Raw genomic sequence first — 19,318 nt, forward strand, 5'->3', positions numbered from 1 at the left:
GCAGAGATCTCTGTGACATCCCAGCAGGGCTTGGATGTGAGATACAATCATGGAAGATCACTCATGAACACAGTTAATTACAGAGGTTTTGATTGTAATTTCTTATAAACAAGGGAGCTTCCACTGTTGTGACAAGAGTTCCAGATCAGGTTTATTAAAAGGCTGGATTATCAAACAGCACTGGATTATTAGACAATGTGGCCTGGAAGTCTTTAACTACTGAGATGGTAGGTGTGATGGAAAGTTTAATTGTCCCTCAACATGTAGTTGAAGGTAAATAGTAGCATCTCCCTCCACTCCACACTGTCTGCTGGTAAAAAATACTGCCCACCTTTTGCAACATTGCATCAGCAGCCCAAATCCAACAATCCTGAATGCTCCCAGCACCCAGCAACAGGAATGAAAGCCAAGTGTGTCCTGAATGTCCAGCACAGGCTCTGGCTCCCTGCATAACCAGGGCAGGTGATGGAAAATGGCTTTTGGATCTCACTTACTTACCTTCACTGGGAGGTCACTGTGCTCCCATCAGCTTGGTGAGGCCAAGTGATGTTGAATGAATTAGCTCCTTAGTAGAGTCTTTTGATATACTTACTTAAAATAATGGTGCTATTTACTGGATGAGATAAACCATATACTGTAATTCTGTAACGAATTCAGTGCTTGGTTAAGAGGCACAACAGACCCAGAACAAGAGTAACCTCAATGAGAACTTTTCTGCATCTTTCTGTCCATCAGCTTAGTGCTGCAGTGCCTTTGGTGAGAAGCAGGAGAACGGTGCAGACTCCACATCCCTCTTGCTCTTGGCTCCTTGGCAGAGGCTGCCAACACAGATGCCAATTAATGTCAGTTGAGGTGGTGGCTGGTCTCATTTGGACACCTGCTCACAAGGACCTGGATTGAGAGCATCGTGTTTCTTCTCCCGACTGACAGCTGTTCAGCATCCTAACAACTCTCACTCACTACAGAGCTGGAAGGAAATCAAACTGGTGACCTACATGTAAAAGTCTCACATCCCACTGACACATAAAAATGCTCCACCTCCTCTGAATTAAAATGGAATTAAATTTAAAAAAAGTCTGTGAGTGAAAATCCTAATTAAAAATAAACACACCTTCTGGCATGAAAAAATTATTTTTCCCCTTCAAGAGTTGACTCACATGAGCCAGTTTTATTTTATTAAAGTATACTACAATTAAATTAACGGGGGAATAATTAACCTAATTTCCCCTATCACTTAAAATAAAGGAAGGAGGAGAAGAAATGTTCCCCAGAAAAAAATCCTATTGGATAGATCTCTAGTAAAAGGAAAATAACTCCCACTCCAGCCAGGGAGACCATCTAGATACAATAAGGGGATGTTATGAGGGGATGTTATGAATTATCATTAGGCTCAGGAGCAATTTGAATCTGATCTTGCTACCTAATTAGTTTTATTATTTCCTTATGCCAAAGCATGTCCCTGAGTTTCTTATATCATTTCTTGAGGAGATTTTAATTGTACAAAACCTGCAAAGACAAGGTTGTCATGGTAGAGATAGATATAGAGTTAAGATTGTTTGTAATGTATTATAGTATTTATTTATGTGTATAGTCTTTGTAATATATTCCTTCCCCCATATTGAGTCTCGTGTTTTTGTCTGGAAAACCCATCTCACATGGGGTTGAGATGTGGGTGGGGGGCTAGGAATCAGAATTGGATTTTGGGCCTTGCTAAAACCATGACACTGCCCCATAGTGCCTTGCTGGGATCAGAGAGCTCACTGGATGAAGGCTTGAGATTTAAACACAACGAGCGCCCTCATCCCTTTTTTATCTTTTTAGAGAGTTAAAAAGAAAACAAAAAGGAGTGTACATCTTTCCTTCACCTGGGGGTGAACTTAATACACTCAAAATGCTTATTTACACTCACACTAACATCTTAAAAAATTAATGTAGCACAGAGAAATCTCTGCTGGAACACCTTCTGTAGACAGCCCATGTGTCCGAGGCATCGCAGGCATCGCATCCCACCATCTGTTCCTTTTGCTGCCACAGGGGCACATCCAGAATGGATTACTTTGAGGATGTTCATGCCTTTTAAGACTCTACAGGCATAACCAAACCAGGTTAATGAAGTGATCTGTCTGGTGAGGAGGGCAACACATGCAGAGCAGTAAAAAAAGGGCAACACGAACATCAGAGCGTGTTTCCAGAGCTGTGCGTGTCCTGTTTGCCAGGATTCACATAAATCCTTTTCTACAGCTTGGGTATGTGAACTTTGCTTTGAATTCTGAGCCCTGTTTAAGATGTCTTTCATTTTTACAAATGTCTGAAGTTAGAGGGAGCTGCTGTCCTCACTCTGTGAGTATTTTCAGTGCTACCAGAGAGAACTGGAGCTGCAGAATTTGGCACATGCAGATTAATTCATGAATGCTGCTGCAAACCCTCAAAAAGAAAAATAAGACCAAGTTTTGTGGCATTCAAAAATGATTTAGGCATCTAAACTCATAAAGTTTCTTTCTTTTTTTTTTTAACTGATATATAAGAAAATAAGAAAATGTGCCAAACTAAGTCAACAGTCTAAAAATGAACATTGTTGAGATCAAGTGTTTAAGATCATCAAGGCAGCCTTTCAAATAAAAGCTGCCAGAAATCAAACTAAACTAAAAAGAGATAACAGCTCCTCTGTGAATCAGAGCAAACACTGCAGAATTACCAGGGATGTTTTTCTCACTGAAATGTCTTCAGAAAGAAAAAAAAAAAAAAGACTCAACACCTTTAGGATTGTATTGAGACTTTGGCCTCTGGCAAGGTCCTCATGAGGATCTCACAGGTTTTGCATGAAAAACATCCTTTTGGGGAATCTGATAAAATGAGATTTCATGTGACTCTGGGCCTACAGGACTTCAAACGAAGTTTAAAGTCTCTGAAGCTTTCTGTCATGGGGTCTGAAACGAATTCACATCTGGAAGCCATTATTAGCTGTACACCCAGTTGCTTTTTGCACTATGTTTCAGCTTCCTCTGCATGAGAATATCCTTTTTTGGAGCACTGTTTGAGAAATAAGTAGGACATATGGTGTTAAAAATACTGACTTTGTTGTAAATACTATGGAAAATCAGTGAAGGTGAGTTACAAACCCAGATAAAACTTGTGCATCCTACTTTGCAACACATAACGTGTTTTGGGACACACTGTTTAAAAGAATTAATGAGTCCTTACAGAAAATAAAGTTGCATCTGCTCTCTGATGAACATGACCTCTTTTGAGGCTGTTATGTGAATCTTTACCTTCCCTGGTGGGTAAATGACATCAAAATCAGTCATGTTGGCTTAACCCACAGAGAGTAAATGTCCTCTTAACTGTTCACTTTCTTCCTTTCTTGGAAAAAGAAAAAAAGCATCAAAGGAAGTAACGATGGTGTTATTAAATACCTAGGACACAACAGATTTATGGCTTTCCAGACCATTTAACTCTTCCAGCTCCATGGTTCGGGTGTGGATGTTTTAATTATTTTTTTTCTCTTATATATAAGCTGTTAGCAGGAAATTGCAAAGTAAAACCTGAGTTTTTCCCAACATTGAAATAATTTTTTACACTTGTATGCCACACTTTTGGCTTATCCCACTGAGCTAGGGACAGAAAATGCTTGGCCACAAACCTGGTGGGTAAGGAAACACCACAGTCCAACCCCAAAGGGTGATTCCATGGAGGGTCATGGAATTTAATTGTACAGACACAAACTCTGCCATGTTAGTTCACCTAAGAAAAGTCCCTGAGCAGTTTCCTTTACTGGTATAGAGGTCACCTCCATGGCCTTCAAAGGGATTTGCCTGATTAACTTGTGGAGGCCATTCTGTCTCTAACTGCCTGTTTTTAGAGCAGTTTGGGCCAGAGGGGGGAACAGAGGGACTGCAGCTCCTTCAGAAAATGGAATTTATTTGCAGGATCAGGTCTCCTGTGTGCCTGCTGGCTCCCTGGCACCTGCCTGACACGACACTGCAGCACTGAGAGCTGAGCAGATTGGGAAGTGCCCCCAGCACTCAAAGTTCACCAAGGAAAGGGGTTTTCTTACTGCCTTGCGCTGTCTCCGAGCTCGTGGGTTTGATGACACGATTGGCATCCTCGTGGAGAGCACCAAACCAGTCCTTTAGCCTCGAAGCCAGGCTCCTCAGCTCCTTGTCTGTGCAAGCTGGAAAAAGAACAAAGCACCAGACTGAGTCAGGAGCACCAGGGATAAAAAAACCTTCCCCCAGAGAGTCCATTAGAAAAGTCGTGTTGGTGGTGGTGAAGTTCTCCTCATTAAGAGCTCTGAAGGAAAAGAAAAGGATGCAAGTTAAAGAGAAAATGTAAGTCATCATGAATTATAAGTTGGGCTGAAGTATTTCCTACAAAGGTGACATGATTTGTGATGGAAGAAGTGCCACGCAGAGCTACCCACCGGTTTGAAATTGGAGCTGTGTGACTGTTTAACTTAAATGTTTTCACCTTTTAGGGTTTCAGAGAAAAATATCAGTCAAACAGATGGGGAGGAGGGACATACTTGCCTAGACATGCTACTCGAACAAGATGCTGGGAATAATTTATAGCCACATTTGGCTTAGTGTAAGGCTATTATCACAGTAATAGGAAATATATATACTTATTTATATACAGAAAAAATTGTCATGTTGCTCTAGTTCTACTGCAAGTAAGGCTCTGCCACCTCTGAAGGCTGTCAATTCCATTTTGTTAGCGAGGTAAAACATTTATTTTCTTATAAATTTTTACTGAGAAATATCTAATTTTCTTTTTTTTCTTTTTCAGAAATTTCTGCCAAGAGATTAACATCCAGCTGAAGCAAATATTTTTAAGGAAGAAAGCTGCATTAGTCACCAGTTTCTGTCAGAAAAAATATTCTTGTTTCTGTATCATGTTTAGTGCTTAAAATTCACACGCTCAGGCAATTTTATTATTCCTGCTGTGCGCTCATTCTACATTTTAAATGACATTTCTTGGAATACAGAGGAGGATTTTATGCTGTAGAGGCAGGCATCCTTCACAGGCACAATATGGCTTCTCCATCTCACTGCACATTATAATGCTCCTCCTTCCACCTTATGGAAGAACAATTGAGCCCCACAGCTCTCCCAAGTTAAACTCACTGCTCCAGTGACTGCAAGGAACTTGCAGAGATCTCATGGCTGTGCTGAGTCTTTGTTTGTTCTCCCACTTTATTCTGGGACAGGAATAACTCTTAAGTTAAAAATAGAAATTATAGCCTTTTTTAAGTGGGAACTATTTTGGCATTTGAGAGGGGAGAAGAAGAAAGATTTCCCCGTTTTTTTTCCCTGTAATGCTGGAAGAATTTGATGAATTTTCCTACTGAAGATAAAAATATGAAGATCACTGTGCCTCCTTACTGAGTACAGGTATGGAAATATCAGGTCTTGGAGAAAAAAACCCCAACAATTAATGTAAAATAAATGAAAGACAATGCAATGCTAACTCTAAAGTAGCTTACCTTAATGAAAAACCTTACCACTTATTTTCTCACTTAAATTAACATTATATTTTACTCATAGTAAACGATCTTATCTTTGAAAGTTAAAACCAAAGCCAAGATAGGATTTTTGAGCCCACCATGCCATCTCTTCTCTAAGGAACACCTCACGTTTCTCTTTCTTCCTTGGCTATTACTCACAAAGTCTTTTGTCAGAGAAAAATCACAACAGAAGCAATAGCAGAACAAATTCCATCATCCTGCCTGTAATGAGGCCCCATCAGGAGTGTCTGAAGGGGGGAAGGTAGGAAGAAAACTGATGTTATCATTAACAATTATTCAGCTATGAACTAGGTCTAGACAGGCACAAATGATTTCTTATTTTATGAGTTTAGATCCAAAAAGATAGAGAAATTTCCACCATGCAACTGGTAATTTCAACAGGAGTTGGGCACTTAAATACATGTTAGTAGTGATGCAGATGCTTCTTTTATGAGGCTGTTCCTGCATTCCCTAATGAACTGCCAGCAACTGGTTCTCATCAGACATAATTTTTGTCAAAATATTATGAGGCCACTATGGCACCACGAGAGACCCTAAAAACCTTCTTTCCAATAACCTGTCTCACAAATGTTTCCTGAGGAAGGTACTGATAATAATTCATCTTTCCCAATTAAAAGAAGGCAGTGTCTTTTCTTTCCTTCTGCCTTGTCCTTCAAAAATCAGTTTTGCAAAGGAAAAAATAAAGAGAAATACAGTGCACAAGTGTTGTTTAGCCAATACCTCCTGCACATGACAGGTTATCCATATGTTCAGAGTATTTCACAAGTGTATCCCCAGTCAAACTGCTCACACAAACACAGCTTTGACTCCTGATTATGTCAGGTGGGTGAAAAAAAAAAAAAAGAGGATTCATTTGTCCAAGAAATGAGTAATGTAATTTTATTGTGCAGGTCTGATGCTTTTATTGTGGCACGTGTCACCTTTAGGAAGACAAAGCTGGGACTCTGGACCACAAAGATCCATTCCTGTGCCTTCCTGACCCCTTATCATGCCTTGGGGACAGGTACACTGAGCTTCACAGGCAACCAAGGCCCAGAAAAAAAGAAAATAACAAATAAAACACCCTCTAGAGCAATTTTCCTTATTCAGATCTGTGTACTTCCAAATACAAAGCCAACCGTAGAGACCACAGCAACCCACAGCTTCGAGGGATCCGGCGTTTGCTCCTGAACTCAGAGTGTGGGAGAAGCTCCTGCTCCACCTCTCCCAGCCTCAGCACCCTGCAGGATTCCCAGGCATTCCCAGGGCCAGACTGAGGGCTCTAAAACAAATCCCACAAAGTGGGCATTTGCTGTAAACTGCATTGACTGAGGTAATTGGAATCCGTGCTTTTAAATTGCAGCTGAGGCCAGGACTGAACGCACAGTGTAGGTGGGACAGAAGCAATTAATTAATGGTAAACAGAAGTAATTAATTAGTGGCAAATCAGACTTGAAACAACTCCTCTGTACAGTCGAAGCACACAAACACAACAGGATCTGTAAAATGCCATTTGTAATGAATTGTTACATGTTTTTCCACGTCTGTAACTCTAACCATGTCGAGATTTTCCATGCCCATGGACATTCCTACTTACACCAGTCCTGTGCCTTTACCCAACAGCTGCAATCCCTGAGCTACATCAGCTGGGTTATACCTACAGCTGCTCAGACAGAGGACCTTATATCCTCCTGTCCTGACATTCCCTTGATTCTGATGGAGCCAGAACAGGCTTGGATCCTCCTCTGTGCTGCATCTTTCTCCAGGACTGCCCCCCTCACTCCCTCCGAGGACAGTCTTTGAGGGTGGACCCTGGATGATTTATTTCTCTTGTTTTCACTGACCCCAAACCCTGCAGATTTCCCTTGGAATTCAGTCTGAGGCACAACTTGACAAGAAGCCCAGAACTGGAGTTTTCTGCATTCTGGATAGTTCTTTTGTGAATAACTGAGATACTCCTTAAGTATGCTGCTTAAAGATGATTCCACAGTGGATAAGATGTTGAGGTTCTCTCTTAGGACTGCAGTCTTTCTTCACAAGGATAAATGCTGTTTCATGAGTCAAACAGGAACCAACTTTGCTGTTAATATGGAGTGAATAATAAATTCCTGGACGAGACTTCAAAAATTTTATGCAAAGTTCAGCTAAATTTCTATTCAAGTATTTAACGCCCTCAATCTTACTTTCCCCTGCACATTAAAATGGAGGAAGCATTATTTTACATTTTCTTGTGTTAAATTTTATCTTAACGCCACTGTGCCTGGTTAAAAATATCCTGCCTCTCTACCTGATGGAACTGCATTCTATTTCATTTATTTAAACATTATCAGCAGTCTATAATCATTCTGAATTTGTTTGTTTTGGGACACTTCAAAGTGGATTGACGTTCAGAGGGCACAAATTTCATACAAAGTCAGGCCCAGCCTCCAGCTGGGTTCCAGGAACCAGAGCACTTCATGTTTTACTTCTGGTGGTAGGACCCATTACGTTACATATCAAACAATTAGAAAGCATAGCTCTGAGGACCCTCAGATCTAAGATCCTCATATATAAATTTCCATTAGTATAAGTTTTAAAGCATTTTTAAGAACCCTCTTCATAAAAAATGCGCTGCAAATGTACCTCTTTGCTATTAATAGAAGTTTCAAGTCCCATTCCTCAGACGACAAGAACAGGGCTGTAGGAGGAGTGGATGTGATAATGGGTCTCTTGCTATTTGGAGATTTATAAAGAGAGAACACTGGGGCTGCAAACAATATGGATGTTGACATGGCTTGAAGCACTGATTAAAAAAATCCGGGATGAAGAGAATCACCAAGGGAGGAATCTCTCCATAGTCCCTCTCTAACAACCCAAATCTGTCCTGTCAACTGTCAGCAGCCATTTAAAGCTGTGACACAGCCCAAGTCTCAACACGTGCAAAGAGGCATTTTCACTTTGGTGTGTGTCTTCTTCAAGATCAGAGACTCTGCCTTCAGGTCATTTCCTACACCTTTTAAAAAGAGAACAACCCACAGGGCTTTGTACTTGCTATTTTATCCACGTCACCAAAAGTTCTGCCTCAGAGCCACATGACATCAGATCCTTGTGGAACATTAATTCCTGGACCCCTCACTGCTGATGCTCTTCCGTGACACCTACGACTTCCCGGCGTGTCTGCTGCTCCAGCTGGGGATGGAGAGGCAGGATTTAAACATCCAGCTCTCCTACCTGATCCCAGAGCCAGTGCCCTGCACCTGCCATGGCAGTGGGACCAGGAACAGTGGCAGAACCTGTCCCTTCTCTGAGTCATGGAAGATCTATGTGCTGCTGGACCCAACCCGCACCCTCAGATCTGAATCTGCAGATGTGAGGAATTATCCTGCAGAACTGATTTATTAGCAAGCACTGAAAGTGCAGATTTATTCCCAAGGGTGAGGGAATTGGTCCAGCAGTTATTTATTCCTAACAAACTGAAAGCACTTTTGCTAAATACCTATTTTCACTAAGCAGAAAACATTAATCTGACCTAATGGAAAGCCATTAGCATGCTCTAAAGGCTCAGGTTTTTATAGGCCTTGGACCTTTTCAGCTCTACAGACACTATTTACATAGGTGGTGAAAATTAGCAGGATAATATTTAATTTCACTCTTTCAGATAGGGACTTTCAGTAGTACTTGGTGATAGAAGTCAACATTAAAACTGAACTTACCTGTAGATGTATAAGATTAAATCAATACTGGGTCACATCCCATTTTTATTCCAGCCTAGCAAAGCAATATTGTAAAATCTTCATCCACTAACAAAATAACAAAACAAGCCTTGTAACTCCTACTGCAGTGAACTCTAAACAAAACCTAGAAAGTACATTGATGCAGCACTGTATTAGTGTCTCACTTGCTGCCAGAATGTTCTGGCACTATGTGGCAAGCAAGAAGTCCATGTTGTCCAGAAAAAAGTTACAGTGATACATTACATTATTTCCCAATAAGCAAACCATGCAAACAGATTCACAGTATGTGTGTAACAGCTTTTGTATCATTTGACTTCCCTGTCATCTCTCTGTCATCTGTCTCTTGCCTTCTTGCTACTATTGTCATTATTCTAATAACAATTTTTACAAATAGTGCTAAATTACTGCCAATTACATTACCAGAGACTGGTTTTTTGGATTGACATTATTGTTATATAAATAGGCTAAATAGTCTCTTAGGTAGAGGCTGAGGAACAGATTCCCTATTCCCTGAATGCCAAAATGGAGCATGTGAACATTCCCTGAGAGCTGGGATAGCTTCAACTTTTCTATACTGTAGAGGAAAGGAAACTGCAAATGCATATATAAGAATGCAAATAATAATAATAATTAAAAAAAAAAGTAAAAAGTAGAAGCTTTAAAAAAATACATATTTAGTTACTCAGATTTGTGTCCTTTCCACCCAAACTAAATCTGCCATGACAGAATTCAGCTTAGGAACATGCCACTAGTTTTTGAATCACCTGCTTAAAGATGCAAATGTCCTGCCACGGAGCAGAACCAAGGGGTTGTGGTTGAGGTGACCAGCCACATAGTGAAAATAAGAAATGGAAAACTTTGCAAGAGAGCCCATCTCAACCCAGGGGCTGAAATTTCAGCCTTGGTATTCCCTGAGCAACAAGATTCTGGCCCTGTTTGCTGCTTGGCTCACAAGCAGAAACCAGCTGTTGGTATTATTATGTTACCAGCTCTTATTATTATGATGTTACCGTGTATTGGTAACACGTGTCAGTGGTAACAAACGGGCCAAGCATTTGTCCTGTGAGTCTGGAGGACAAGTCCATTTAGTTTTGATTTAAATGTGATATAGCACGAACTTACATGACATTGCCCAATTCCTCCAGCTAGAAATAGGACAGAAATTATTTCAGCTGTTCAAAAAGGAAAAAGAAAACCTCTCATTTTTGTATTTTTGAAGACTAACACAACAAAATTATATGGTAAAACACATACTTAAGAACAATGTAATAACACTTTAAAAAGTTTGACAGAAATGTCTGATAGCATGGAGGTTGACAGGAGATAACACTTATCCTTTGTACTATATTTTATATTGCTCTTCACATTTTATATTATTCTTTACATTCTATATACTTTATAAAAAGAAAATGCAGCAATTTCAACCACTCTCTGGCAAACATCACCACCTTCATTTTCTCTCTTGTAGGTAAGTCAACAACTCCTTTCACCCTGCTATAATTGTGTCCACATGTGTGTTGATTATCTAAACAGGCTTTAAGGATAAAGTTAAAAAAATTGTAGCATCTTTCAGGCTAAGGGGGGGTGTGAGTCTGCTTCCAGTCATGGAAAATAATGTTCAAAACACCTCTGGAGCTGATTTGAAACTAAGCACTGAGATGAACTCAGTGCTGTGCTAACCCTCCACTTCCAATTCCACCCCACGCAGATGCAGCTAAACATACACACCTCTGTGTGACTTGTGTATGACTCCCTGGTGTTTTATAGGTGACATTTTGGTGATGCAACTCTGGGGATAATTACCTTCACAATTATTGCACCGCTCGTGGCTGGAAGGAGTGATGCCCTCATTTGCTCTTCTCATTGAGGCCTCAGGCAACTTCTTCTAACAATAAGAAGTGAGGTATTATGCCAATAATTTCACGAAGTAGAAAGGAATGGATTGTTTACTATTACTAGAAGGAAAGGTTCTGTGTTCCAAACACACCTTGCTGGTTCGGTCACCGCACGACTTCCATCTCAAATCCCTCCTGCAGTCACCAACATTCCATGACAAAATTCTGCATGGATATATCTGTCTTGCTGCATTTTTGGCATTCCCTGGCTATTCTTCCCCAGGGTTGACACCTATGCCTATAACCACCTCTGATCCTTCTGTCACTTGTTTTTGCCTTGTCTTATAAATACAGCAGCAGATGCCAAGATCCTGTAGTTCTGACTTTCAGATGATTGCAGGAGCAGCCAAGCTACTGGGAAGACGAAATAGGCTTTGATCTGAAGCTTCTTTAAAATGGGACATATAAAACACAAAGCTCAGCCAGACCTGTGCAAACAGAGATTGAGAGCTGCAAAGCTCCCTGTTAATGCTGCAGGCAAAGTGTACATCTGCTTTCACGGTGCTTAACTGCTGGTTCCTTTTGTGCTCACAGTAATTGGGAAAACCCTGCAAAGTTCGTCTTTGCCAGGTGATTAAGAAGCCTGGAGTTTTATTTTAAATACATCCCAACTATAAGATGGTGGGGGACTGTCAAACTGAGGAAAATTGTGGGAGCAATGTCCCTTGTGGCATTCTGGCCGTGTCAGGTACTAATTAAAATGTTATCTCCTGCATGATTCTAAGCCTCCCAAAATTCACTTGCCAGCTGATGTTTTCATTCAAATTCTGTCATATCACCTGAAGGGCGGAATAGAGAGAGTTACATCAACTGAAAACTAAAGCAGAGCAAATAAAAACGTCTGACTGAATGGACTTTTCCAGCAGTTCATGCAGTTCTCTGGATGAAAAAAGGCTTTATGGAGTCATCATGTCCCTCTTGCCTTCCTTCCTTCCTTTCTCCCTCCCTCTTCCTTCCTCTCCGTTTTTACACTCTGAACAGATGTCCTTGACTTGGCATCCAGTGTCTTCTGCACCAGCCTCAGAGAAGACATTCCAGTTGGCTTTAGCCTTGGCTTGTTGAGCATTGGCTGGTCTTTGCAAGAGGGATGATTTCTTAGAAAAAAATGAACCCTGGTTTGAGTTTAAAGCAGTGCTAAAAAAGCAGCTCACAGCCCATGGGAGGTTTTCACAGATACCTGACTTTGCTGCCAACAGCTCAGCAGATATTGCACTCTGAGGCATTGGGGATAATAAATAAGAAAAGCTGGAAGAATAATTATGAGCACAAACAAAACTCACTGGGGTTAAAATGAGGGAACTGAGGGACAGTTATTTTTAGACAAGCAGTATCATAGTGTGTATATTTGAGTATTAAATGGAATTGTTTCCTACAGACCTTCCAAAGCCATAACTGAAAACGTTAAGACAACCTGCTGAACTTCTCCACATCCAAGAGGTTGTTTTGCTCCACTTGCTGAACAGAGAGAAATTTTAAATTCTGATATTCAGTAAAAATGTTCTGAGTTACAGTAGTTGGAAATAACTTGAGCTGCTGATGCTAAGGGCAGCTGCTGCCTTCCATAATGGAAATGGCCCTGAGCTGGAAAGAGCAAAATTCAGGAAGTAAAATTAGTAATTTGACAGCATTTGAGAAGAAATGGGCAGATCTATTTATGTTCAATTGGAGTAGGAAAGCAACAGCCAAGAGTATAAATGAAAAGATTATATGCAGGGAAAAATAAAAGCACAAGATGATTTCACAGAATGCCTATGGAGAAGCATAAGCACATGCAACACTTCTCCAAAAGAAGTTGAAAATATGGTTATATATGAAATGAGCTGTAAGAGGTCTCTAGTTTTTACAGTTCTTTGTGCAATCACAGATGGATCCAAAGTGAATTAAGAAAAAAAATGCACTGGCAGTAGATAATTTTTGTAAAGTGTCATAGTAAACAGAGATATTTGTTATTATTTGATAACATTCTTTTAAAATACATGAAGTTTTGGTGGTTCATAGGATAAACCTGCTACTTTTACACAATTCTGTTCTTCTGACACTACTCCATCTCGTTAAGTTTGTTCAAATCTAAAATTAATGAGCTCCCAGTTGGTTATTGGGGTTTTTTTTGGTCTGTTTTAATGAGAAAAGGTATTATTTTTATGGGTAGCAAGATCCAAATGGCAGTGTGTGCTGGAGATGCCTATTCTGGAGGTAAGGTCTGGGCTGTCCACTCTCATGATAGATGATCACAGCTGCTACCTGGGGAAAATCAGCACAGAACATTGTACAGGAGTGAAAAACAGGACTCTCACTGTGCAGCCTGTGTGGGTCTAGCACAGGGCATCCCAGAGGGACACTCAACACTAGGACTGAGCTGCTCTCCCACAGAAAAAAAATCACCCCACATTCTTCTCACAGTCCCTGCTGGGATTTCAGACACTGCCTAAAAGCAGCAAGAGGCACCCAGGAATTTATTAGAAAGGCTCCTTCTTCCAGGAACTGGTACTCCATGAAACAGAAAAAAGAGGGAAACAATTGAGTAGATTCACTTAATTTTTAGCAGAGCCCACCATCTTTATTCTCCTCCTCAGGGACCCTTGAAAAGTGACAGATAAATCCAATTTGCCCACGCTTGAGCAGGATGGAGAGGGAGATACTCGTGAGTCAGCATATGCCAGCAGAAACTGTTTTTCCCCCTCATTAACTTTTTTGCACATCAGTTGATTTTTATTTTATACTGTGTATATCCCTGTGCTTATTTTCTGTGTTCCCTACTGAATGTCATCACAACTGATACCACCAGGGCTTCATTAATGTAAAATGTTGTCATGTGGTGAATTATTCTTAAATGAGAAAACACAGGCGACCCTGGAAGAGAAAATGAGGAGCTGTCGGACAGCATGGGGCTGGGAGCATTTGAAGAAGTCCCACGGGAATTCCTCCAGCAAATTGTTGGGAAAACTGATTGAAATTCAATAAGAAAGTGCAAATGAGACAACATAGCTCCCCTGTGGATTGCAAAGATCCCCTGACAAGAAATCAGGACTATTTCTGCACTACTGCACCTTCCAAACCCAGAAATGCACAAATACCAGGAGGAAATACAGCACAGCAACACAGCAATCAGGGCAACAGGGAACAGCCAAGGGATGGAGTAATCTTGGTAAGGGAATACAATGCTCTCAAATATTGAGAACCAAATTTGAGTGGATTTATGGCTGGAATAGGATTTGACTGGAGCCATTTGTACACCAGAGCAGTGCCATCACCTTCACAGGAGTGAGCAGTGATTGCTTCCCGAGCCAAAACACTTGTCTGGGATGGCTCATCAGTGCTCAAATGCATCCCATTAACAAAGACATTAGAAAATACTTCTCTCTGTAGGTGAAGGAGGTGCATCACAAGCAGGGGTTTGGCTTCTTGGGAGATAACACCCTCCTGGGGTGTGGGAATGATGGCTCCCCAAATGATGGGAGCCCAGCTGGGGGTGAAATGAAGAAGAGCCTCCTCCCTCACAGAACTGATGCTCAGGACTTTGCCTGGGTGTTCCCTGGCAAAGTGAGGGGGTGGCTCAATTTTTAACAAATTTTGGTGCTTTTGACTGAGGGGGCCAATGATGCTCCAGCTGTTCTGGTCTCTCTGTTTCTGGACTGAGGGGCTGGGGTGCTGCTAAAGCACAAAACAAACTTCTCCGGGATTAAAAAGAGGATAAGCTGAGCTGAACTGAGTATCAGAGAAGGCTGTAGATAAAAAAAAGCTCAAAATACACACTGCCTGTTATTTTCCTAGTATAATGTACCTCCTATACCTACAAAACTTCATTTAAGAGTACAAAGAAAAATATGAGATGGCCATACTCAGATGCTGTGGGAATTGGTAACTTCAAAAAAATATGGAATGTAGCTGCAAAAAAATCTCTGGCTAGTGCATGTTTCGAAGAATCATTTAAAGAACTGTCAATTCTTTTCTCAACCCTTCATGTGCATTTGTGTATTTTTAAAGTCTTTCAGATGGAGGACTGAGTTTTGTGTATTCAGGGATATGGTTTATTAAAATGTCCCTATTTTTTAAAATGTTTGCACTATTAAAATATTTAACATCTGAAATAAAAAAAAAAGAAGCAGCAAGTGAGATGAAAACTATCCTATGGCATTGTGAAAAGAGATAAAAATGGCTCATATGAAAGGAATTTGTTTGGTAAAAAAAAAAAAAAGACAGATTTGGAACTGTGGCTGAGGAAGCTTTAAAAGAGGCCAGGCTGACAGGGCCAGATTTTAGTACATGTAGACCATACCATTAATTTTAGACTGTGGACCTGATTCTGGCTTTTCCAAGGGTCTGAATTGACTTGGATAACTAAAAGTTGAGCCTGATTCCTTCAGGTGTCATATACTGAAACGCTTTTGGAATATATTACTCAGTCTCCCTCCAAAAGTTGCCTTGTGCCTTTTATATTTCTTTATTCCTTTGATGCTCCTTAAGGAGGCAGGGATACCATTTCACACTCTGGCCCTTTTAATGTTTTGATTTTTAATTCACTATAGAGTTGGAATGTACTTTTCCCATTCTGACACAAGTTCCTGGATATTAAACTATTTGTAGGTTACAGGCCTTTAGTACAATATTTACCATCCCTGTCACTGTCAGGAAAAGCAGTTCCCATTAAAGGAACAAAGTCCCATTATTTTATTGTGAGCTAATAACCACAGGATTAAAAATAATTTCCTACTACATTTGCTATGACTGATAACAGAAATGCACTTCTAATGTTGAGAAAATCTTGGAGAAGAAGTCACTTGGAATTTTTTTCTTTTCCTCTGCCCAAAACCTTCACTGACAGCAAAAGGAGACTGGATTTAAGTATCTCTGTAACAACAGGTGAAGGGCACACACATTCACTCTCTTGCATAGCAGGGAGACTCACAGGGTCTTTTACTTTATCCCCATAAAGCAATAATGCAAGAGGAGCCTCCTTTGGTTGTCATAAAGGCAGCCAGTAAAGAGAAAAAATCGCCCTTGGATTCATACCCACCTGTCTGTACAAAGCACTGCTGAAAGCCCAATTATTTTGATGGATACTGAGGAGAGCCAAAAAAATAAGGACTTATGTAAATTACAATGAAAGAACTCAATGTGTTTTGAAAACTATCTCAGGAATTTACAGTAAATAATGCTTTCAAAGGAAATGGTAATCTTTCTGCATTGAAAGCTTCTGATCTTGCCATCTTTACTTCAGATCATATTAGTACCGTGCATCATTACAAGAATGTGTTCTGTGAAGCATGTGTACTCTATCTTGCTTCTATTCATCATAAATACTCTCCCTGTGAAAGCACACTTTGCCACTGTGCACACATTTTTCTTTCTAAGATTTAATTCATTTCCTGAAGAAACGTCATGCAAAAATCAATCTTGGCAGTACAAGTTCACAAGGCCTGATTCATTTAGCAGATGATTTATTGACAGCAGCGAGATAGAAAATAAAGAGAATGTTCTTACTAAGAGCAACATCACACATTCCCAGCGGTGTATATAGAGATGGTATGTACAGGGGATGGAAATGTTCCTTTGTGGATAAGTGATACATTGTAAGAAGCAAAAAGAGCTTGCCCTGCTTCATGGTTGGCTTCCAGCTTCTATTCCAGCTCCCTCTTTGTACTCCCAGTTCATGTTATTGCACAAATCCTGACCTTTGCTGTTGTTGTTTTCGTTGAAAAACAATAGCTTGTAGAAAGAGAGATAAGGAAACAAGTGTCCTGTTACAGAATGTGTAATTTTGATTGGTGTCCAAACATAAATCAGCTCTTCAGAGAAAATGTGAAAGTTCAACCAAACTGCATATGTAGGAGCAGACCACAACTGAGTGTAGTAGTTAATGGTCTGACAGCTAATCTGGGAAGTATTTATCTAAGTAGTGTCACACAGGAGGATTAAACACTTCTCTTCTCTCTCTCTTTCCTTCCTGTCCTTTTTTCACACAGTGACAAAGAAAGGGGTTTTGCAGCTCTCCAGGCTGAATACACCTTGGATTTCTTCATATCCTTAATTTTGTTTCCTACTAAACAACACATGGAGAAAAGAACCATCTCCCTGCACCACCCATTTACCCATATATTCCACAAGAATGGTGGGATCCTGGAGTGTCTCATAAAAATAAAGATTTCCCCCGAGCTGCCTCATCCTCTCATATTCATCATGACCAGAGTGATCAAGTGTGACCTTCAGTGTGATAACTACTTTGGTGTCCCCAAGTCGGGTGTTAAATCATCCAAATTTTAGTTCAGTGGCTCTTGGAAAAGAGTCCAAGCCCTGATGTCAGGTGCTCACGCTGCTGAGCTGAAGCACCCGCACACACCCCGGGCAGAGAGCTCCGGGTGCCAGGCACAGAAATGGGCTTGAAATCCTGCTTGTTCCTGAGGAATGAGGAGCTGAGGCTGAGCTGGCAGGGAAAAGCCCTCTGTGCCCCAGATCTGATGTCCAGAAACCTCACGGGGAGCTCAGCAAAGAGACCATTGAACTCCCAGAAAGCAGCAGCGAAACATCGCTGGGCTGAATCCGACAGCAAACAGTTCTGAGCACAGCCTGTCCCACCAGTCTGCTCCCCTGGAGATCTGAGACTTTGCCAAACTTCTACATCCCAGCACTGCATAGCTGAGAAGCTGGTATCTCCAACTAACCCATCATGCTAAATGCTAGACAAACACAGGAAAAAAATTGCTCGTGTATGAGAGATTGCACGCTCAGGTTTTCTTTTGGAAAAAGTAAAACAAATCCTTCATCCTTCCCACTGACAAATAGCAGGAAAGGAAATGATTTCTACAGATTTCTAAAGTGCAAAAAGTGAGGAACATTTGACATGCCTCATTAAACAGGCAAAAATAGAAAACATTTTGAAAACAGAGTTGAATAAGATATAATATATCCACGGGACTCCATAGAAAAAAGAAGGAAAGATTAAAATCTGCTCCCAGCAAGATAATTTAAACCCAGAGTGATACATTCCCTCCCTAGCAATCAGTCTGCAAATAGGATGATTTAACTGAGACCCTCAAAATCCCTGTAACAGAAACACAGAAAAACCTGATTAATTCAATTGTACTATATTGCACTGTCAGAATTATAAAGTGAAAATGTTAACTGAACCTACAAGGCCTTTTCACTGTGTAACAGAATTCAGAAGTAATTAAAAAGAATCCCAAGCACCAACATATCACGAAAACAAGTCTATATATTTTCCTGTGTCAGAGGAGCTGTGAGTGTGAAATCCAGCAGACAGGAGCTCTGCATGGGTGTATTTACAGCCAGCAGTCACAAGGTAGCAGCACAAAGCATCGGTCTAAAGGATTTCTTAAGGATCCTCCAGAGGTGGAGGTGATGTGTCATCAGGACACTGCTCCAAGTGTGGAGGCAGCACAACTCCCTGCAATTAAGTGCTTAGTGGGGAGTAAGTTCAGTGCTGGGGTGGCCTGTGCCAAGCTCTGGGAGCCAGCCAGGAAAAGCCCAGTAAAAGAACAGCCCTTTTTTGGATTTGCTGTAGATGTGAGAGATGTGTTACGTGACCTGACACCAGGGCACAACGAGACCAGGGAGGGCAGAAGGTCTGGCGGGGTCACAGAGGGAAACCTTACATCTGGTGGTGTCTCACAGCTCACAAATTGGTTGCTCAGCTCCTGAGCCGAACTGCTTTCGAACAAGAAATGATTATTTTCTCCCTTCAGTACCCTCTATGTGCACTTTTTAAAAGGAAAAAGTATATGTGTCCATTCTCTACGTGTTACATTGTGTATATACTATGGTGGGACATTGTATGCATGCACAGTAGCTTGGAATTTTCAAAAGTAAATCTATATTCTAGGACATAAACGTAAAGGTCAATAGGTCAATAAAGATGAATAAATTCACTCTTTAGCTTCTGTAAGGGGTAGAAGCACTCACAGAGAGGAACTGCCATCTGCAGCAGAGTTGTAACTGAATATTCACAGATTTCTCAAGAGCTGGATTTTTTGGGCTATTGATCTGCCAATCACTTCTTCTGTCGGAGGAAATTCAGTTATCCACGTCTCACTGGGCCTCTCTCACCTAGTTGCTTTTGTGGGAGGTGTGTTTGTTGTACATCCGCATCTTTTATGGGATCTCAGGATGAAAAATTCAATAGCTGCTGCGCTGAATTCTAAAGATCATTATTCTACTTGTTTAGAAAATGAAAATGACACCAGCTTTTCTCT

At 40.8% G+C, this 19,318-nt stretch overlaps 1 protein-coding gene across 1 annotated transcript in view; it reads right to left on the reverse strand.

Moving 5' to 3' along the window:
* Window positions 1–19,318, reverse strand: part of SPOCK1 (SPARC (osteonectin), cwcv and kazal like domains proteoglycan 1) — a 229,447-nt gene that overhangs the window by 13,679 nt on the left and 196,450 nt on the right. The window contains exon 7 of the mRNA XM_027682817.1: window positions 4,055–4,171. Within this exon, the coding sequence (XP_027538618.1) occupies window positions 4,055–4,171 (117 nt within the window). The remainder of the gene's footprint in view (window positions 1–4,054; window positions 4,172–19,318) is intronic.

This window comes from Neopelma chrysocephalum, unplaced genomic scaffold (genome assembly GCF_003984885.1).
Source record: "Neopelma chrysocephalum unplaced genomic scaffold, ASM398488v2 Primary Assembly neopelma1_63, whole genome shotgun sequence".
Classification (NCBI taxonomy): domain Eukaryota; kingdom Metazoa; phylum Chordata; class Aves; order Passeriformes; family Pipridae; genus Neopelma; species Neopelma chrysocephalum.